Consider the following 23,360-nt stretch of genomic DNA (forward strand, 5'->3'; position numbering starts at 1 on the left):
AACAAAGTCAAGACCATCCAGGGCCACAGTATGACTTTCATGGGCCCTAAGCACTTTTGCCTTCATAGACCCCTTCTCCCATTAACATAAAAAAGTTTATATGTGTGTAGGTATGTTTATGTTTATATATATATATATATATATATATATATATATATATATATACACACACACACACACACATATATTCATATAGATTATGTTTCACAACTGCTGATATAAAAGCAACTATATTAATATCACATATTAAACCATTTTCTTTGACCTAATGGTTCATTTTTTCCTGTGATTTTAAATGCAATTAAACATCCTGTAGACTCCTGAAAGTATGGCTAGCCCTGGGTACTATGCCTACTGTACCTCTTTGGGAAGGGCAGCTGTGGACATGGCTTGAAGTAAATGAGCTCCCTCTGAGAAGGAGCATTGCACAGGGGTTCCATGCAAGGGCTTTGTAATAAGGAATGCTAACTTCATGGTAAATAAGTATTCAAATGTGAAAATAAGAGAATGGCAACTATGTGTAAGTAGTAAGTAGGGCAGCTTTGAATATTTTCCAGTTAGAGAAAACCACATACATGTTGTTAATTGGTTTGTGGCTAATTCTTTTATCACACATATTGAGACCACAAGTCAAAATGGAAATGTATTCTCAAACCGACATTAACCATAGTTACTAGGCAATTTAATTCTTCTTTTAAAGTCTACCCCTCATATCAGCACCTAGACCACAAAGCACTATTTTAGATGAAGAATCTAATTGTAATGACTGACTATATACTTTAGGACAATTTTTGCATACAACTGTATGTTACAAAGGTTTTTTTTGTTTGTTTCTTTTTTTTCTTTCTTTTTTTTTTTTTGCGGTCCGTGGGCCTCTCACTGTTGTGGCCTCTCCCGTTGCAGAGCACAGGCTCTGGATGCGCAGGCTCAGCAGCCATGGCTCACGGGCCCAGCCTCTCCGCAGAACATGGGATCCTCTCGGACCAGGGCACGAACCCGTGTCCCCTGCATCGGCAGGAGGACTCTCAACCACTGCGCCACCAGGGAAGCCCTGTTACAAAGTTTTTTAAATTTCTTACTTCTATTTCTTTTTTTCTTGTGCTAACTAATACATAACAGATTATTTGTTGAAGGAGTCAGCATGATTTATATTTTTCTGAAGTTTCCATTGCACCTAATCCTAGTTGTAGTTAATAGATTTTTAATAAACACTGCTGATTTGTGGTGATAATGGTGAACAGTACTTTTTAATGTAATCATTCATTCAAAAAATGTTTATTTAACACCCACTATGTTCCAAGCACTACTTTAGTCACTGGGGCTACCACAGTGAACAAAACAGGTAAAGTCCCAACCTTTGTGGAGCACACATTCTGGTGGAAACAAATGCATATATAATATGTCTTGTGGTGATAAACATTCAGAAGAGAAAAGAAGGAGGTTAGGAAATGCTAGGAGTAGGTGTGGGGGTATTTTTTTTTTTTTTTTTTTTTAGGGAGATTGGGAAGATCTGAGCATCTGAGAAGGTAACACTAGAGCAGTAAAGAATCAGGTCTTGTGGCTCTTTGGAGCATTCTAGGTGATATGCAAAGGCCCTGAGGCAGGACCTTGCCTGTCCTGTTCAAGAACAGTAAGGAGGTCATTGAGGCTTGGTAGACTGAGGGATGGAAAGGGATGAGATGATATCAGAGAGTCCTAGAGGAGTGGGAGATTTAGAAGGCATTGTAAGGTCACATAAGGCCATGGAAGGACTGCCTTTGATCTCTGAGTGAAATGGGAGATTTTGAGCAGAGGAGTGACATCTGATGTGCATGTGAAAAGGATTACTCTGACTACTTGTGCATAATAGACTGTAGCAGGGCAAAGGTGAAGGGTAGAGCACCAGTTTACTAATGCAGGTGAGAGATGATATGGCTTGGATCAGGCAGTGAGAAGTCAGTTTTTTAAAGACAGATCCAGTAGGTTTTGCTGATCAGTTGAATGGGGGGGGGGGCATGTTAGAGAGGAATCCAGGAGGACTCCAATGATTTTAACCTGAATACTGCAAAGGATGGTGTTACCACTTACTGAGATAGGGAATGCGAGTCTGGGGAAAGGAAACTGGGTATTTGGTTTTGAAAGTGTTAGCTTGAAAATACATTTTGGACATCTAAGAGGAAATACTGAGTAAGATGTTAGATAAATGATGGCTGCATTGCAGGAGAGATATCTGGACTGGAGATATAGATTAGGGAGTTTTACACCATAAATTTGGGTGAGATCTTTTAGGTAATGAATGTAGATAGAGATAATAAGAGGTCCTAGGATAGAGCTCTGGGTCACCATTACTTTACTGGAATAAAGGGGAACTGGCAAAAGAGACTGAGGAAAAGCATCCAGGAAGGTAGGAGGAGAACCAAAAGGGAGTGCTGTCCTGGAAACCAAAAGAAGGAAGTAAAAAGCTAAGTTAAATGTTCCTGATGGTAAATCCTCCTGATAAGGAGGGTGGGGACTGAGAATAAACCATTGCATCTGGCAATGGGGAAGTCATTAGTGACACTGCTAAGACCTGGAGGTGAAGGGCAAAAACTTGACTAGATTAAAGAGACGATGAAAAGAGAGGAAGTAGAGGCAGAAAGTACAAACAACTCTTTTGAGGAGTTTGCCATAGAAGGAGCAGAGAAATAGATTAGTGGAAGGCAAGGACCAAGGGAGGGTTGTATTTTCAAGAGAGCAGATGCTACAGCATCTTTGAAAGCTGATGAGGAGATCCAGTAAAGATAGAAAAGGTGATGATACAGAGAAAAGGAGTATTGTTGGAGCGATGTCCTCTAGTAGGCAGGCAGGGTAAGATCTAGTACACAGTGGAGAGCTGGCATCAGGGCAATGGTAGTTCATCCACAGTACTAGAAGGGAAGACCAAGTATGTGGATACAGATGTCAGTGTGTCAGCAGATGAGGGAGGCTGTGGTATTTCTCATTACTCCTATTTTCTCAGTGAAATAGAAAGCAGGTCATCAATAGAGTGAGGAAGAGGAGAAGATGTTAGAGACCAGAGATGAAAGAAAGAGTAATGAAATAATTACCCGGTTAGTGGGGGAGTGACTTGACCAGTGAAGTGTAGTAGGACTACTGGGTGGCTACCTGGGTCCAGGTGAGGTGAGTGGTCATGAATATAAAGTAATATCAGTCAGTAAGTTTGTGTTTGTCCCCAGCCACAATTAGCTCTCCAAGCACTGGTGCAGAATCGGTGAGGAGATGGATTTTAACATATGAACTGGTTATTGAACTCAGTAGAAATATAACATCACAGCCTCAAATATATTTGGAATTATATCTAAGAACTCTGGTTATAATGAATATGCATATGGAGAGGAAGATGCGGCAGAAACAAGCAGGCCTTATGAACTGGAAGAGTAGGCAGTTGTTTTTAGGGGTCTCATTAAAACTAAAAGACCCTGGGCTTCCCTGGTGGCGCAGTGGTTAAGAATCTGCCTGCCAATGCAGGGAACACGGGTTCGAGCCCTGGTCTGGGAAGATCCCACATGTCGCGGAGCAACTAGGACTGTGAGCCACAACTACTGAGCCTGCGCATCTGGAGCCTGTGCTCCGGAACGGGAGAGGCCGCGACTGTAAGAGGCCCGCGCACCACAATGAAGAGTGGCCCCTGCTCGCCACAGCTGGAGAAAGCCCTCGCACAGAAACGAAGACCCAACACAGCCAAAAGATAAATAAATAAATAAATAAAAAGTGGAAGTGTAGCAGTTACATAATAAGAATAATACAATATCTAAAACAAAAAACAAAAAATTAAAAGACCCTATTGGTCTTTCATAGTACCTGAAAATTCTACCATTGATGCTGTTCTAAACAGTTTATAAACTTGTCATGCACCGACATGTTGCGTATTTTAAAAATTTTTCTAGCATTTAACATAGTTCCAAGAAGACATGAAATACTAAATAAATATTTGTTAAATTGACTTGAATAAAATAGAATGAAGGGCCATCATGCACTTATTTTCATTCAACAAGTTATTTATTTTCATTCAACAAGGTACTGTGCCAGACATTGCAAGAGTATCCAAGGTAAAGAAAGAACGTATTTACATGAAGTTGTTGAGCGTAATGGGACAACAGTAAGTAGATATTTATTAGCAGAGATTCTTTTTTTTTTTCTATCACCACCCACTGGTACATAGCAAAATACAAAGGGGTTGAGGAGTGTATGTGAATGGACATGTAGCTCTGCTGGTGGGGTCACCACAAAGGTTCTGGGGAGAAAGAAGACTCTTGAAGCAACACAGACACAATTCCTCTACATTACAACTTCAATCCAACACCAGACGGAGGCCCTGATGGCCCCTATGCTGCCATAGAGGGAATGCCATCTTTCTGCCACTGTGGAAACAAGTGGGTGGGCTGAGGTGAAATGCTTCTCTCTATATGTGATTTTACTGGAAAACAGAACCACATGAGTTGGAAGTGAAACCTTGCAAATGCTGATCTCTACCTATCTGCCCAAGTGGAAAATACCCTGAGAACCCAGGATCTAGAAAAGGCTTTTTAAATCTGATACCACTTCAACCACAAAATTCATTATAACTCACCTTTTTCCTAGGGGGAAAGGCCTTCTTAACCATAAGTTAGAAAAATGGATTTCTCTAATTTTTCTCAACTCGTGGGTGCATTTTTAATTAATTGTAAGACAAACAGATGTTTATTTTCTTTTCCAATTTGTCTGTGCTTATAGGAGCTCATTCTTTGAATTTGCTAGAGGAGAACATTTGCTTTTATGGTAACCCTTCACATCTTTTATGATAACCTATGATAAAGTTTTTAAAAAAATGATAAAATTCCATTAATCTGGACTCAATCAAGTCAGAATTTGGGTTAGGTTTGCCTGAGTTTGGCTATAATTTGCTCTTGGTTTCAGAAAAGACAGTAAGAAAAGTTTTTTTTAATATATAGGACCTTGTAGTATTATTAGTTAACTAGATTGTGAAGGGAGGATGCAGGAAATGTTTATTTCTAGTTATCAGAATAATCACTCAACGAGTGTTTATTGAGCGCTTACTATGCGCCAGGCCTCATCCTGGGCTCAAGCAATATAGCAATGAACAAAACAAACAAAAATTCTTGCCCACATTGGGTTTACATTTCTAGTTTGAATAAATGAGTGACTTTACTACTGACATATGTACAACAGTTAGAAAATTAGTCTTATTAGAGCACATTTAACAATCTTTCTAGATAGTCATCTGTCCAAAATTACTGTTACTTGAAAATAATGTAAATAAAGTTATTGTTTATAATATCCTGTAAGTGATCATTTTTATGGCTTTACATTAATCTTGTCTCCCACATCAGTCAGGTTTTGATTTTGGAACAAATCAAACAAGTCTAGAGAGCCAGCCTTGAGTTTCACCCTAATGTTCTAATATTCTAACATCACCTTTTTGTCAGTTTCTAAGCATTTCCTATTTGTGAGCCTTTTCTTATAATTTGCTTTCTTGTAAGTTTTATAACACTCAGTATGGTATTACTTATACTCATTTCTCAGGAGGCTGAGGCTTAGCAAAGCTAAACAAATTTACCAAGATCCCTCAGCTAGCAATTGTGGCAGATACTATTAGATGACAGTACTGAACTCCACCCATAACACCCCTTCTGAGGTTGCCATCCTGACAGAGTAGACATGTAACTCAACTCTGGCCAATGAGATGCAAGTGGAATTCCATGGGAGAATATCCTTTTCCCTTCACCTCTTTCCTTCCTGAAACGTGGATGAGAAGCCCGATGTGTAGCATCTGAGGATTAAGGCCAACACACTAAAGGCTGCAGAGGAGAAAAGTGGAAAGAGCCTGGTTCCTTGGGGTATCATTGAATTAACATGCTATCTCCGTACTACCTACCACTATGGCCTTGTCTGTTTAAGTCACTGCACTTGGGTTTTCAGATATTTGTACCATAAAAGACATCTAAATGATAAGCCTCAGAACTGGAATTCAAACATAAAATTCTAAAGCCTGTACTCTTTCCAAGGGATATTTCTGACAGTTTGCTCTTTAATAAATCTATTCTTAAAACTTCCAAAGTGACTTTTTGGGTACTGAGAACAATTTCAGTATTCATAACTACTGCAAGTATTCCTCACTTGATAGAGAAGATGTGTCCCTCAAAAACCACGTGTAAATAATTTAGACAGATATAATTGTTAATGCATTAATGGCTTTTAAAAGAGATATATAATAATCTTATAAAATATTAGGAGAACATTTTTATGATACTAAATAGGAAATTAGGGGTAGCCAACAGGCACATGAAAAAATGCTCAACATTGCTGATCATTAGAGAAATGCAAATTAAAACAACGAGAGGGGCCCTGGCGGTCCAGTTGTTAGGACTATGCGCTCTCATTGCCAAGGGCCTGGGTTCAGTCCCTGGTCGGGGAACTAAGATCCCACAAGATGTGCGGCATGGCCAAAACAAAACAGAACTAAACAATGAGATACCACCTCACGCGTGTCAGAATGGTTATTATCAAAAAGTCTACAAATAACAAATGTTGGCAGGGATGTGGAGAAAAGGAAACCCTAGTACACTGTTGATGGGATTGAAAATTGGTGCAGCCACTATGGAGAATAGTATGGAGGTTCCTCAAAAAACTAAAAATAGAACTACCATATGATCCATCAATTCCACTGCTGAGTATATATCGGAAGAAAATGAAAACACTAATTCAAAAAGAGACATGCATCCCAATGTTCATAACAGCATTATTTACAATAGCCAAGATATGGAAGCAACCTAAGTATCCATCAACGGATGAATGGACAAAGAAGATGTGGTATATATATATATATATATAATATAAATAAATATATAAATATATAAATATAAATATATAAATAAATATAAATAAATAAGGAACAAAAATATATTGTACAGCACTGGGAAACACAGCCATTATTTTGCAATAACTTTAAAGGGAATATGACCTATAAAAATATTGAATCATTATGTTGTACACCTGAAACTAACATAATATTGTAAATCAACTATAATTCAATTAAAAAAAGCAGTATGGCAGTTCCTCAAAAGTTTAAACTGAGTTACCATATGACCTAGCAATTCTATTCCTAAGTATCAATATATGCTCAAGCGAAATGAAAACATATGTCTATACATAATTTTGTACATGAATGTTAGTAGAGCATTATTCATGGTAGCCCCCAAAATGGAAACCACCCAAATGTCCATCAACTAATGAATGGATACATGTGATATATTCATACAATAATGGAACTTTAGTCAGCCATAAAAAGGAGTGAAGTACTGATACATGCTACACCATGGATGAACCTTGAAAACCTTACACTAAGTGAAAGAAGCCAGTCATGAAAGACCACAAATTGTATAATTCCTTTTATATAAAATGTCCCGAGTAGGCAAATGCACAGAGGATGCCTAGGGCTGGGAGGGTTGGGGGGAGATGGGGAGTAACTGCTAATGACGATGGGGTTTCTTTCTGGCATGAAGAAAATGTGCTAATATTGTGGTGATGGTTGCACAACTCTTTGAATATACTAAAATCATTGAATTGTACACTTTAAATAAGGTGAATTGTATGGTATGTGAATTATACTCAATAAAGCTGTTATATTAAAAGAAAAAGAATTAACCAACTAATCAAGATCAGTGAGTCCATGAGATAGTATAAGTTGCAGGAGATAGCAAAGCCTAGGCATTCTCTGTCAATCTGGCACTATCTAACTTTTCTTTGAGCTTAAACTGTGGTGTTTGCTCCCATACTGCCCTCATTTTCACATTCCTAAAGTTGCCTTTGCAATGAGATTCTTGTCCTCATGGACTCTTTTCATCTCGAGGGGACTACTTTGTCCCAGAGGCAAGGAGGATTGGTTAAGTCTTGGACACCTGTTAGAATTCTGGCTCCCTTATGTCTAAGGGGAAGTAACATAAGCTCTGTAAAGGGGACAATTCTAATAGTTACTGCTCAAGGTTAAGCTGAGGATTGAAGATGTAAGGCACGTGAAGTATGGAGCGCAGTGCTTAGTATATTATATGTTTGACAACACAACCCATCACTGATCTCAGTGTTTCCATCATCCCTTTGCTACCTGACCATACCGCTACTTAGTGAAAGATGTGAGCTTCTTGCCCATGACATGTAGCCAGTAACCCCAGGCTTAGCAATGTATTCATAAAATCTGTCTAGTTTTTACCCAAAATGTCTTGAACACAGAGGTGTTATTTTTATGTTTCACTTAGTCAAAGTTATTCTGAGTACCTAACAGATGGAGAGAGAGAGTAAGATTGGAAGGTTATTCTTTCCCATAATGATGAGACCTGGATAGCATCTCTCAAATATACCCTGTGATCTGGGTTCCCACACCACTTCAGCAGAAAAGACTAAACTAGGAAGAAAGCAGACAGGCCACCCCAGATTCAAATCCCACCTCTCCCTCTCATAGCTGCGTGGCCCTGGATGCATCACCTAACCTAGCTAAGCCTCAGTCACCTGTCTACAAAAATCGGAAAAATAATCATATGTACCACACAAGGTTGTATAGGGGATTAAATGAGGTAGCACATATAAAGCTTTTGGCCCAGTGCTTGGCAAACAGTAGGAGCCCAATAAATATATATATATTTTTAAGTATAAAAGAAAAAGTAGTTTGTGAAACTTTTGAGAATCACTAAGAAAACGTGTACTTCAAATACAGTTGACCCTTGAACAACACGGGTTTGAACTGTGCAGGTCCACTTATAGGTGGATTATTTTCAATAAATATATTGGAAAAATTTTAGGAGATTTGCGACAATTTGAAAAAACTCACAGATGAACTGCATAGAGATATAGCCTAGAGATATCAAAAAATTAAGAAAAACTTAGGTATGTCATAAATGCATAAAATATTTGTAGATGTTAGTAGATACTTGTCTATCCTTACATAGGCATAAAGTGAGTGATATTTAATATAAAATTAATGATGTGTTACTTTCTTACTGTTCTATAACTTTGCTTTCAAAGAATTACATTACCATATAGTACGCCTGTTTTTCCTAATCAGAGAAACTGCATATCAGCCTATCATCACAGGTAAGTGGTTTTTTAAAAAATGTAACAGAGTTTCCAGTGCTGTATTATGAATATGACTGCAATATTGTATGCCATAAAAATTTTATAATGATTCATTCATTAGTGTATAGGCTAGGCTATTATAAAGCAATCATATTGCTGCTTCTTCCCTATCAATGCATGAATTGTGACACCTGTAAATAAACATGAATTTCTTTTTCACATGATCTTTTCATTTTTGATATCAGTAGTAAGAGATGATTAATCTTGTAAACAGACAACATTAACTTACAGTATCAAGAAATACAGTACAGTATTATAAATGTATTTTCTCTTATGATTTTCTTAATAACATATTCTTTTCTCTAGCTTACTTTATTGTAAGAATACAGTATATAATACATATAACATACAAAATATGTCAATCAACTGTTTATGTTATCAGTAAGGTCTCTGGTCAACTATTAGTTGACTATTAGTAGCTAAGTTTGGGGAGAGTCAAAAGTTGCACGAAGTTACACAAAGGGGTCAGCACCCCAACCCCTGCGTTTTTCAAGGATCAATTGTACAAAACTAAAGACATTCTTTTAAAAAAAAAATAAATGAAACAAAACAAGGATAGGGTGACCAATGTAGCCCAGTTTGCCCACAATTTTCCCCCCCAAATTAATGGTATTATTTCCATCTTTAACACTAGCAAAGGAGTCCAACACAGACTGACATACGTGGATATAGTTTAGATGTAACAGTGAAACATTTTTTTTTTTAAAGGATAGAAGAGAGTTTTATTCAAGCCAAACTGAGGACTATAGCCCAGGAGACAGCCTCAGTAGCTCTGAGGAACTGCTGTAACAGTGAAACATTTGAACTATGTACATTCAGGAAGGAAAAGATTTTTTTCACATCAACCTTTTCCTATTTTGCAGTTTCTGAATAGCAGAAACTAAAGATACATTTCTCCCAATTTAATTTAGTATGAAGTAATAGAACTCTTATGATCAATTATTTGTCCTTAAGCATAAAACTTAAGAGATTTTGGCTGCATGGTTGTCTGGCTCCTGAAGTCTGGTTATCATTAGAACGTAACAAAAGAGCATTTCCACAAAGCCCTCCTCAACTCCAATTAGAAAATTATTACTTTCATTCAATTATTACTTTCAGTTTTAAAATTGAAAGTCCTGTGTCCCGATAGCTCCCTTAGTCTCAGGCAAACCAGGGAAGATGGTCAGCCTACACAGACACCAAATTTAAGATTTGGGGATCATTATTAATAACTAATAGCTTCGATAAGTGTAGTGCTAACTATGGACCTGGCACAGTGATACATACTTAAAAAGCCAAATTCCACTTAAATAATTAAAATTACCCAGTGCATTAGGTTTTATTTTTAAACCCATTTTAAAGATAAAGAAATGGCAATTTGGAGAGATTAAAATTGCCTAAACCCTAGAAGGAGGATGGAGCTGGGATTTGAGCAAAGATCCTTTTAAAACTGTGCTGTGCTGTATCCCATTAGGCCCTTGCCCCCAATTACCTCCAATGAGTAAAAAGAGTAGAAAGATTATGGAACACATTTTCCCACAGAGTGAAAATATTAATGGCCTGAAAAGCGTTTTGGTAGCTTCCTTGATCATTATTAGGGAGTTGGTGATAAAAAGGATGCATTTAATATTTAAAGTTGATTTCTTGGATCTCTGCTGGAGGCACAGCATGGGCTGGACTGGAGTGGAATTGCTCAGGTTAGACTGTTAGGAGGGAACCTACCTCTGCACGTACACCACATACTTGGTGTCTATGTAGGTGGGCTTCCCAGGGTTCCAGGTGCAAGTCATGTTGCCTGAATATTCATAAATGACACAGGTTACTTTGTCAGGGACATCTGGTGGATCTGCAACAAAATATATCACTTAGGAGCATAGAAACATAAAGTTTTTTATAGTTACTTGATAAACTTTCCATTTTATTTGGAAAACCAGGCCAATTGGTACACAGCACCTCCCCCATTCCATCCCTACCAGCTCACCTTGCAACCCACTTTGCCCTCAAACATTGCTACTTTTCTCCATATACTTTACTATATTCTCCCCTCCTTTGGGATACTAAGGTGATCAAGTTCCTCCCATCCAAAAAGAAAATTCCTCTCCAAATTGTCTCCCCTCAGCTGCCAACGTATCTTTCTCCGTTTCATAATAGCTTTTTTTTTTTTAAGTCCATTACACTGGTCTTTTCCCTCAACTCCCATTTACTCTTGAACCCCAAACAATCAAGATTCAGACCTGCAATTCCACCAGAACCACTGTTGTTAAGGTCATCGTGACTTTCTAATCCACAAATCCCATGATTTCTGTGAAGTCATCATTGAGCTTGACCTCTGCAGCATTTGCTATTTTGGTCACTCCCACCTTGAAACCTCTCTGCCGTTTGGCTCTTGTGAAAGGGTTCTCCATGGTGTTTTTCTTCTGCTCTGGCAACTATCTACTTCTCCAGCACCTATTCCACTACCCACTTTAAAAGTTTGGTGTTCATACGTACAATGGAGTATTACTGAGCCTTTAAAAGAAAGGGAATTCTGACATGCTACAACATGGATGAACCTTGAGGACATTATGCTAAATAAAATAAGCCAGACATGGAAGTGCAAACACTATATGATTCCACTTATAGGAGGTATCTAGAACAGTCAAACACACAGAGACTGAAAGCAGAATGATGGTGTCTGGGGAGATGGGGGAGATGGGGAGTTGTTCGATGGGTACAGAGTTTTGGGTTTGCAAGATGAAAAAAGTTCTGGGAATGGATGGTGGTGATGGTTAGACAGTGATGTGAATATACAATATGCTTAACGCCACAGAACTGTGCACTTAAGAATAGTTAAAATGGTACATTTTACTACAATAAAAAAAGATTAAAAATTTTTGGCATTCATAGAATTCTATTTCTAGTTTCTCTCTCTTTTTCCCTTCTCCCATGCCCTCAACTCTTTCCCCGAGTGGCCCTGTTATGGGGAATATTGTTAGTTTTTGTCTGCTACCATCTTTCCCTGTGAGAATTGACATCTCCCTCACTCCCAACCTCCACCCCTATGCCAAGGGCTGTCAATCATACAGAAGTGTACCCTTGACCTAGGATAACTAATCAGAGTATTTCCCTTGGGAATGAACACATGACTCAAGATGAACCAATCAGAGTTATCCAAGGATCTTCTTCTGGAGCCATTGTAAAAGAGGTGCTTCTCCCCCACCGAAACTGCTATCTCTGAGTAACATGTGAGCTGTGAGTTGTTGATGGCCATCTTGCTGTCATAGTGAAACAGTCTATTTAAGAATGAAGCCAACACAGGGGAAAACAAAACCCAAGAAATGAGAAAAGATGAGAGAGTTCTAATGACATTGTTTGAGCCCTTGGAGCCTCTGAAGCCTATGAAACCCCAGCAACTGTAGAACTGCATCTGGAATTTCAGATGCATCATCCAATAATAAATTACCAAGAATCAAGATAAAAAAAGAAGTATGGAAATACTGAGTGTTTAGCATATGCTCACTTTTCAGGTGTGGCTCTCTCAGCTTGTGCCTACATTTGCAATACTGCCTGGGAAACTTGACGACTCAAAAAATGACAAGAGGGATTTCCCTGGCAGTCCAGTGGTTAAGACTCCACACTTGCACTTCAGGGGGCGTGGGTTCGATCCCTGCTCGGGGAGCTAAGATCCCACATGCCTCACTGTGTGCCCCCAAAAAAAGGAAAAAAAAAAAAGAAAATGATAATTCTTTCCCATTAAAAAAAAAAAGGAAAGGATGGGGGCTCAGAAAGAATAAAAATGCAGACATTTATGCACCTGAAGTTATACCCAAAGCTTTATCTTAAATACAAGTATGTTCTTGCACTTCACCTGTAAATCATCTACCAAGAATACTACTTATAAAAGAAGAAATAAATATATGAAAAATTTATCCTCATTGCAAATTAAACCAATAATAGATGTCATTTAGATCTATCAAATTGGCAAGGATTTTGAAAAATGTTAATCCACAGTATTGGAATGAACTCGGGGAAATCCTCTAACACACTGCTGGTGGGAATGCAAATTGATACAACCTTTATGGAGAGCACTTTGCATATCACAATCTTTAAAAGTGGGAGTAATATCTTGCGACCCAGCAATTTTAAATCTAGGAAGGCAACCATATTGAAATGCTCATAGATATACAAAAATATTTGGCTAAAAAGGGTGTGCCTCTTAAAGTGTTGTTCCTAATAATGAAAGAATTGGAGACCACCTTAACAACCCAAAATACACTCCTAAAATACATCCAAAAACAAAGTTATAGAAGACAGTTTAAGTATATGGCCTTTGGAAGGCACTAGAAATATGTTTAATTAAGTAAGTAAGTACTGGCCATATGATAAAGTGAAAAAAATAATATAGTATAGTAGTCTCATTTGAGAGACAGAGAGATAGAGAAGGGGAGAGAGAGAAAAAGACTGAAACTTGAAAGACATATTCCAAATTATTAAAGAGGGAGTCTGTTAGTAGTGAGATTATGGGATTATAGAAATGATAAGTATTTCTTTTTTGTTAGTCCAAAATTTTAAAAACTTTCTACATGAATGCAATTTGATTTTACAATTAAAAAACATATTTTCGAGGAGATACGGGGATATATGTATAGCTGATTTACTTTGTTTTAAAACAGAAACTAACACACCATTGTAAAGCAATTATACTCCGATAAAGATGTTAAATAAAAATAAAACTTTAACTTGGCGTTCTCAGAAAAAAAACAAAAAAAAAAACGTGTTTTCAAACAGTAAGAACACACTAAAATGTGTAGTTGTAGTATCAAGTTACAATGGGGAGAAACTGGACTCCAAGTAGGATAAAAGAAATCTTTAAGTTTTCTTTGAGCCTTGAAGGAGGTAGCTGTGGAAACATAAATTTAAATCATTTTGGATATTGATTGAATTGGGGTCCCTCAGTGATCTGTGCTGAAGTTATTTTTTTCCCTCTGGTTTCAGACAGAGTATCACTGATTTGGCCATCCTAAAAGACAGCTGTCAGTCTTTTGGGCTATGTTATTCCACAGCATTCTCTCTGAAGTGTCTGATAACTAATTAACTTTGCAAAAGATCAAATAGATTATATACACACATGCAAATATACACACTATTTGTTAATGTGAAGCTATGTAAAGAAGGGCATGTGAATATGGTTATAAGAATAAGACCGAATTGTTTTTAGATCTCATTTCCAGGTTATTAAATGTCCATGGATAAAAACCTTCTGTACAGCCAGATAGCAGAAAACACTCTGCTCTCTCCTACTAATTGCACCTCTCCCCTACCATTGGGTCCCTCACTATTCACAGGCCAGGTTTCTTGTTAATTCAAAGTTTAGCCAAGTATCATTTTCTACTGAGAGCTTCTTGAAGGCACTGTCTGTGATCCCCTCTTCTCTGAATTTCTACCGTTTAACACATTTATGGTGCATACCAACCACTTAGTAAAGTTTATTTCATGACTTGATTGGCTTGATTAATAAAATGACAATGAGAAGAATTTAAAATTAAAAGAAAGTCAATACTTCTGTCAAAGATCACTCCATAATTCCTTACCTAAGGAGCACGCAGACCAGCCTATTGTGTCACTAATGAGACTTAGTAGCAATGTTAAAGACGAATATTCAGTGCCTTCTAGGCACTGATGACAAGTAGAGATCAAAGATGGTTAAAATTTAAGTCAAAGATATTTAAACTTTTAAATAAATGATTATGTGGATATATGACTTTCATGAATAGTTTAATCTGGTGTTTTTAAATGAATAAAGACATCTTATAGTATTTTATCCCGTGAATGGTGTGACTCTAATAGAATACTTTTCATAATATGCATGCATATAATCACAGATAAGAATCTAGGAAGTTTTTAAGATTATGGCTAAAAATGAAAACTGTGATAATAATAGTTTGTATTTCACAAATTACACATTAAGGTACAGAACCTTTTTAATATGTTTAGATATCTTTTTAGGAACAGCAACGACTCATTTATCTTCTCTTTGTCTTTTATGATTTGTCTCCAGTTTAAAAAAATACACATAATCATTTTGTTCAGAACAGTGATGTTAAGTTGACACAATAAAGCTCACAGGATGAATATCCTGTAATCAAAGTGATCCAGTGAAAGCAATGTGATTTCTAGAATACCACAAAACCCCTCAAAAACCTTTGCTTGACCTACTTAAATAGAAAGTTCTGTTTGCTAAGAGTGCAGAGCCTGAGAACACAGGGGTTCTTGAATCCAGGGGTTTGAGTAAACCCTTACATGGCAGTTACAATTTCACGCTCATAACCAGAGGTCTATGTAAGAAGTTCCAACTCACAAAGTAAATAAGTGGAAAGGATGATGTTCTTTCTAAGCAGCCATCAGCAAAAAGTATAAGTGCTTCTAATATGTTGTCCTGGAAGGGGAGAAAAAGCCATTTCCTGGCCTTAAACATCACCTGGTGGTTGTGTTTGAGGGCAGAGGGCCTCAGGCAACACAGGGAGAGCGGTTGGCAATAACCTGTCATCCAAACTGCAACAGAGGGAAGGAGGCGTACTTCTTTTGCCTCCTTTCTTACTCTGGCTTTAATTAAAAACTAACCTTTCCACACAACTGTGAAAGTTACTCATTTGCCCTCTAAAGAAATATTCTCTCAACACCCCACCACACCCCCAAAGAAAAAATAGGAAAGTATTTAAGCATGAAGGGTTATTTCTGTTTCCTGAGGATGTGGACAAGCTAAGAAGTCCTTAGACATCAGATAAGATGTCTACTTGTGGTTTCAATTCCTACAATTTAGGGCAAGTTTAGCATGTTAGTATTACTTTAAGGCATAAATTTTTTCTTTGACTCCAAAACCTACTAATTTCCTTCCTTAGTTGACCTCTACCACTTCCCACGGCTCTTCTCTCTTGAAAATCACAGAGATCAGGAGCCCAGCAGGACGATAGCCTTACTTGAGAACAAGGAAGCCTCTTGCTTCTCAGACATCCCCTCAAGGGGCAGGTGGAGGTGGCCAGGTGGGCTTGCTCTGTCTAGCTGAGGACTGGAGATGAGGAAGAACTCAGATTTGATTCTCAAAAGTATGGAGAAAGGGAGCATGACAAAGACCCAAAGCCCTCTATCTTTCACTGAAAATGGGCCCAGATGCTATAGGGAATGAACCTCTGGGTTAAAACCGTGCTGAACTTACTGATTTTTCCTTCATAATAGTAGAACCAAGAGTTAAGTGTATAATTATACAAGCCAGCCCATATTACTATAGTAACTTAAACACCTTCAGAATACCATGAACACAAATTGAACTTACCAAATATTTAAAAAATTAACTTAATTAATTTTTTTCTTAATAATTATAATAACAAACACAATTATTCACAATTAGGGCAGTGACATTAGGAGCAGGGAATTGTATCAGAATCTCCCCATGTTTTATCAAAAGGATGCATTTAAGAGGGTTTAGGCACATTAATGTTGTAGTTTAAAGTGTATAATATGCTTTCAAATAAATTATTGAAATTTGATGCTTACCATAGCCAATATAATTAGCCTCATTTTACAGACATGGAATTGAGGCTCAGGCTAGTTAAGCAACTTGCCCAAGGTCACACAGCTGGTGAGAAGTATAGCAGGCACACAAAGCTAATGTTGCAAATGTTTTTCTCCTTCCTAAATCTTAGCCTCAAAATTTTTCAATGGGATCGGCTTCAAGGTTGATATTATTGAATAGTTTGGATAACAATGTTAAGTAAAAAACAGATGAGAAGAGCAACAGTGAAAATCTGAGGATGCTGCCCTTCACATATGCTGTGTTTGGCCAGACTAGTGTTGAAAAATTATTTTTTGAATGCATTGGCATACAAACATTTAAAGTTTGTAGAGTTCACATTGAAAATTTACACTTCTGTCTTCTTTTGAAGTGTCCAAAGATCTAGGGATACTGGACCCTCATAGATGCTGAAGCTGGGCAGTGGCTGAGCCCAGTAGACCATCTCTGTGCTTTCCTCTCTGCACGGATCCCACCAGCCTCCTTAAGTCACACATTTCACCAGCCTGGACCCTGGAGACATTTGAATTTGCAACTCCTACATTAAACTAATACAAGAAGTGAACTATATTAATTTGCCTCTATTTTTAGACAAGATTGGTAATTACCAGTTAATTGTTAGCCTAACTTTCATTTGGATTTTGAATGCACCTCAACACTTACATCCAGAAGAAATGTCTTTTCCACATATCAGTGTCTCTTGAAAATATCCAGGACATTCAGCAGTACAGTACATAAAGGCTTGTGGCTCCTGAAAGTTGTTATACCAAAGGCGAGCCGTTGTTTTATTAATTCTTGTGATTTGAAATCTTTCTTTGATGCCATTTTTATAAAAATAAAGTTTCCTTGGTTGGCAGTTCTTAATTGCTGCTTGGCAATATATAGAGATATTCATACCCATCTTAAAAATTGTGGCTGGTTCTACCCAGATGTGTCCAGAGCAGTTTATATTTGTAATTCCTGGAAAACAAATAGATAAAAATTCCATGTAAAGCATTAAAACCAGAGATTCAGAAGAATGTGCTATTGCATTTAAAAATTTTTTTCGATTAACTGAATAATTTCCATTGGAAAAGAGTTTTAGGACTCAGAGTATCATTTGTTTAGTTTATCAAAGTGTGTTTTTACCGTGTTCTATTGATGTTCGGCAGCATGACACCAGACTAGAGTCAGCTTTCAGCCTTTAAGTTTCTCTAGCTGTCTAAAGAGCAAATATGATTAGCTCTCCTGTTTTAAAGGTGAGGACTGAGACTTTTTGAGTCTACCTCATTTTTCAAAGGTAACATTAGGAATAAGAATTGGCACTGCAGAATCCAAACCCCATTAACCAGCTACTCAATCTTTCACTCTTTCACCAGCTACTTTCACTTTCACTTGATAAAGGCTACTTTTAACAGAAAACTATGAGTTTAATGAGTAAAATCAGTACTAATTACTAACTGCAAAAATTTATTGCTTGACAACCACTTAAAATTCATCATTTTTAAGTTGAAAAGCAAGTTTCAAAACAACATATTTAATGGAGGCTCAATGTTAAAAATAACTCGATGAATGAATTAAAAAGAAATACACTAAGATGTTAACAATGATAATCTCTGTGTTAGAGTAATGTTTTATTGTATATTTCTGTGTTTTAAAAATTATATAATATATTATTTTTATAACCAAAAGACAATAAAGTCATTTTCATAAATTTGAATGACAGTGCAATGCAATATCAATTAAATTAAATTCACATCAAGGAAAATTTATTGTAGGCTTTTTCTGGAAATACCTGTATCAGAATATCTTAAAACCTTATCAAAATAGTGATAATTAAAGGTCAGTATTTGATTTTTAAAAGTTCTTATCTTTGGAATTCAAAGCTTAAAGAATTAAATTTTTTGGGCTTCCCTGGTGGCGCAGTGGTTAAGAATCCGCCTGCCAATGCAGGGGACACGGGTTCGAGCCCTGGTCTGGGAAGATCCCACATGCCGCAGAGCAACTGAGCCCGTGCACCACAACTGCTGAGCCTGCGCCCTGGAGCCCGCAAGCCACAACTACTGAGCCCACGTGCCACAACTACTGAAGCCCACATGCCTAGAGCCCATGCTTCACAATAAGAGAAGCCACCACAATGAGAAGCCCGCACACTGCAATGACCAATGCAGCCAAAAGTAAATAAATTAATTAATAAATTAATTAATTTAAAAAAAAAGAATTAAATTTTTAATAATATAAACATAATTGAATATGGCCATTTATGTAATGAACATTTACATATATGTTATAAATATTTAAATGTTGAGGTAATGCTAAAAATAATTCCATCATTATCAATAGGGAATTGAAGGCAAAGACATGGAAAGAAGTTTTAAGAAAGCATCTGACTGCTTTAAATAAGTTCAACAATTCATGTTCAGACAAACTGCATCTTGAGCACCTTAAAAAATCTGTGAATACTTTCATGAAACCATTGTGAGTAGTGTTTGAGAATACACAGAAAATATCAATTCAGATTTGGACAAATATTCTCCTGGTTTTCAAAAGTGGAATAAAGAAGAACCCCAGAAACACTGGCCCACTGAGCTTCACAACATTCAAGAATGAATTAGTAAGTTGATCATTTTTCAGTACATAGAAAAAAATCAGTAATCAGCAGGAGTCAACATGGATTATATAAGAATAAGTCATACGAAAAATTGTCAATTTCTCTTTTTAATATGTTAAAATAAGTCATATAAAACATTAATTTCTTCTTTTTAGATTGGTCAGAGGAATGCTAAACATAGTATATTTTTTATTCAGCAAATCTGTTAAAAAGGGGTAAAATATTGTTCTAGTAGAAAACGTGGAAAAGATAGTCTGGATGATATTAAAAATATTCATAGCAGATTGAACAATAATATATAAAATAATTTTTAATGGACAGCTGGTAGGTCTCTGCCACATGACACGGGCTTGTCTTATTTCTCTATGCTTTATATTAATCACTTGGATATATAAACAGAAGTCCTACTTATCATTTGCATATTTCCAGAAGCTGGAAAAAGTAGCTGGTGTCTTATTTTTACTAAATCTTCTTGGATAGCTGTTGGTCTGACTCTGGAAGTGTCCAATATCCTGCTGGAAGGATTCTAGTTCTCAAGGTGGGGCTACTTCTATCTCTAATATAATGTGTCCCAAACTACAGAAGACAGTTTTGCTTTTGTCACTATTCTGAGTAACTTGCATGATTTGCAAAGCTTCCTTCAAGGTCTAGAACCCTGCCTTGGTGTTGCTTATCTCCTAGTAAATGAATCCCTGTCACCTGCCCAGGATGCTATGCAGAAACTCTCAAATGCTGATGGCTGCCCTGCCTGAACTTCTGATGATCTCCCTCCTGGACTCCTAAAATCTGTGTATGCCTTTGTCATAATGCCAGATGTTTATATGAATTACAAAATAGGAATAATAATAGCACATAATACTACTGCACAAAGGAATACAAGGCTTAGCACAGCACCTGACACACGGTAACCGTCAATAAATGGTTTGTGGAATTGAATTAAGTTGAAATGTTTGATGAATTATCGTATAAGTTAAAAATGTTCAAAGATAGAATATGCCAACTCAAAATAATAAGCTCCTTTGTGGAAATGTTCGTATAAGAATTAGACGTCTGTCTGTTAGGATGCTTGATAAATGAATCCTGAATTAGTAGGGAGGTTGGACTTTATTTCATTCCACATAATTTTATGTGCATATAATTTTTTTGAATATAATAAGTTTTTATTCTTCAGAGATCCTAGCATAATGCCATGAACATAATAAACACTCAATATTTTATTTGAATAAAAAATAGCAATAGGTACTCAAAACACTGTACCTCCATGACACCAATTGAAGAATATGTAAAGAGCTATTGCCACGTCCCATTGAATTGTGACCTGATTCATGACCAAAAGCAGGAAAAAGCTCTTTGTCGCCCTCTAGAAAAAATATGAAAAATGTTTAAATTGTAATATTTTAATAATATAACAATAAAATACTAAAAGGCATAACATTTTTTCTAACAGTTGTTTTTGATGAGAATAATTAGGAAGAAAAAATGGAAGGAAGGAAGGAAGGAAGGAAGGGGGAGGTAAAGGAAACAGGGCAAAGGAGTTACTGGAGTGCGAGGAGGTATAATACAGGTGGAGGAGTAAAGCAAAAGTATGGAATTTTATACCCTCCCAAAATCACTATGAATTACCTTAGTAGGACATTTTGACCCTTGATAAAATATAACTCCTCCTAATCTTGTCTCTCTCATCGGAAATCTCTCTCTGCTCTAACCCCTGATGCTCAGTTCTTTTCCTGACCAGGTTTACATGCCTATCAAGCTTCAGAAATATTAGTCTTTGATAAGTAAAACTCAGGAAAAGCCAAAGATGTCAGAACTTCCAGAAAAAAAAGCATTCAAAATGAAGAAAGAGAAAGTGAGACAAAGGCCTATGTGCTATCACCAGTTAAATCTACAGAAAGCCCTTTTATCTGTAGAGAGTTCAAAAGAAATACCTTATAGAAATTCCAAACAATATTGCCATGAGTTTACAACTGGAGTTACATTATTCAGTTAATCAGTTACCTACATTATTGAATAAATTATTCAATAATCAACATTATTCAGTTATTTTTATCTCTTTAGTAAAATCTGAGCCTTTCATATAAAACAACAAAACTCATGACTCATCAAATAGCACAAGATATCTGATAACACTTTTAAAAACTGGGGTCCCCGTGACTTATGAATATAAGGATCCCTTTCATAATTTGTTAACAATAGTAGGTCTTCATTTTATAAATAATAGGCAAAACAAGACCTAAAATGTTTCTAGTTAGGAGTTAACTACTCACCTAATAGAATATACGCAATAATATTATTTAAAGTGATGTGATAGACAATATTACAGATTCAACTTCCATCAGTAACCACTGTATGAAATACCACAAGAACTTATAAGAGAAGACAACTTGGCCCGTGTATTTCCAAAAGAAAATATAGCTGTTTTTTGAGTATTTAGATGATCGTTGTCTCTTTACCTTTCAACGTGTTTGAAGCACATAATTCCACTTCAGAGCCAGGCTGTCGCCTGTGTCACATCTTCTTTCCTCACTGCCTGCCTGTCAACGATCACTTCAGGTTTTCAGTGATGAGGCAAATGGAAATGTCAGCAAAGCACCGACCTACATTTCAGATTCTCAAAGAGGAACTCAAACCGTCCAATTCAAAACGACTGGCTCTTATGTCACTATTTGGGAAAACCCAGATTACTGAAAGTGAACTGCTTTGTCAGTACTTTTTTTCCCTCATCTTAATTTAAAATAATCTGTCTCAGACAAGAAGTAGAACACATATATATGCTTTATCTATCAAAATCTTTGACACCAAAGATATGATGCTTAGTTTTCCTTTGCAACCAACAGTGATATCCATTATAAACCCATTTCTTAAGAAAAGAAAGTTTAAATGCTACTGTTGACCATTCATGTATTTAACAAGCATTTTTGAGCATCTAATATGTGCCAGGTATTGTTCAGGGCATTAAAGATATAATGGTGATTAATCACAGAACATCCGCTTTATTGTATTGTTTACATGACAAAATTACAGATTAGTGGCTTTGAACTATTGTTCATGGTTTAGCAGGATCCTACAACCAAATAAAATAATTATCAAATTATTTGGTTGGTTTATAGTAAGCATCACCAGGAGACTTCTGCGACACACCTTTTCTTGCCTCCTTATTTGTTGTACATGAATATCTTTTCACTCTTTGTACTCCTTTATATTGTAAATGACAATTAATTTATTAATTTCCTCCACAGTGAATTTCTTGAAGTTAGAAACTCCATACTGTCTTTTTAATTTTTATATCTTTTGTACCTAGCACATTAGAATACTCTGGGGGAATATGTAAAACATTCCTATGCTCAAATTTATTGTACCCAATGAAATCAGAATTTCTGTGAGTGGATGTTTGTGCATCAATATTTTTTAAAAGCCTCTCCTGGTAGTTACAAGGAACAGCCAGGTCTGAGGTCCACTGGAATACACGAATAAGAGTGTCTTTGATTATCAACTGGGTTTTAATCACCAGTAACAATTTTCTAAACTGTGAAGGAGAGGGTATGGGAAAACATTTCACATACCAAGAACAGAAGGTGCAAGTAAATTGTTTGGGACTGGCAGGTTGTTTCTCCAGGTTGAAGGGAAAAGGATTTGAGCTGGAAAATTAGGTCAGTGGCAGAATGTAATGGGCTTTGTATTCCTGTGTATTCCTGTCCGTCCTCCCATTCACCCAGCTGCACATCGCCACCTGGCCGTTGCTTGTCAGTCTACACAGCTGAAAAAAAAACCAAAACAACAACAACAAAACCCCAACTTCCTTTATCAGAAAGTGTCAGAGATAGCAAAGATTGTTAGGCAGAGAAATACATAATCAAGTTGGATTTTTAGAAAGATAATTCTAATTACTGTGTGAAGAATTGAATGAGGGTAGAGAGTCCAGTTAGGAGGCTATGGAAAGCCAGAGTCTGATGAAGGCCTAAGGCAAAGCAAAGGCAGTAAGAACTGAGAGGAGGAAACACACCTGAGAGCTCTGTGGAGGCCAATTCAACAGCTGTGCAGTGAACAACCGCTGTGTGGGGCTAAGAATTTGGGAGCTTAAGGATTGACTCTGGAAGAAGT

General features: G+C 36.8%; 1 protein-coding gene across 1 annotated transcript in view; it reads right to left on the reverse strand.

Annotated features, from left to right (window-relative positions):
• The window catches only part of IL23R (interleukin 23 receptor), a 54,243-nt gene extending 32,477 nt beyond the window's left edge, over positions 1-21,766 (reverse strand). The window contains exons 1-4 of the mRNA XM_004280764.3: positions 21,713-21,766; positions 20,517-20,619; positions 17,333-17,629; positions 10,846-10,969 (exon numbers count right to left, since the gene is read on the reverse strand). Coding sequence (XP_004280812.1) covers positions 10,846-10,969; positions 17,333-17,629; positions 20,517-20,586 — 491 coding nt within the window. The 5' untranslated portion in view covers positions 20,587-20,619; positions 21,713-21,766. The remainder of the gene's footprint in view (positions 1-10,845; positions 10,970-17,332; positions 17,630-20,516; positions 20,620-21,712) is intronic.
• Between the last annotated feature and the right edge of the window lie 1,594 nt (positions 21,767-23,360).

The sequence above is a fragment of the Orcinus orca genome, chromosome 1, assembly GCF_937001465.1.
Source record: "Orcinus orca chromosome 1, mOrcOrc1.1, whole genome shotgun sequence".
NCBI classification, from domain to species: Eukaryota; Metazoa; Chordata; class Mammalia; order Artiodactyla; family Delphinidae; genus Orcinus; species Orcinus orca.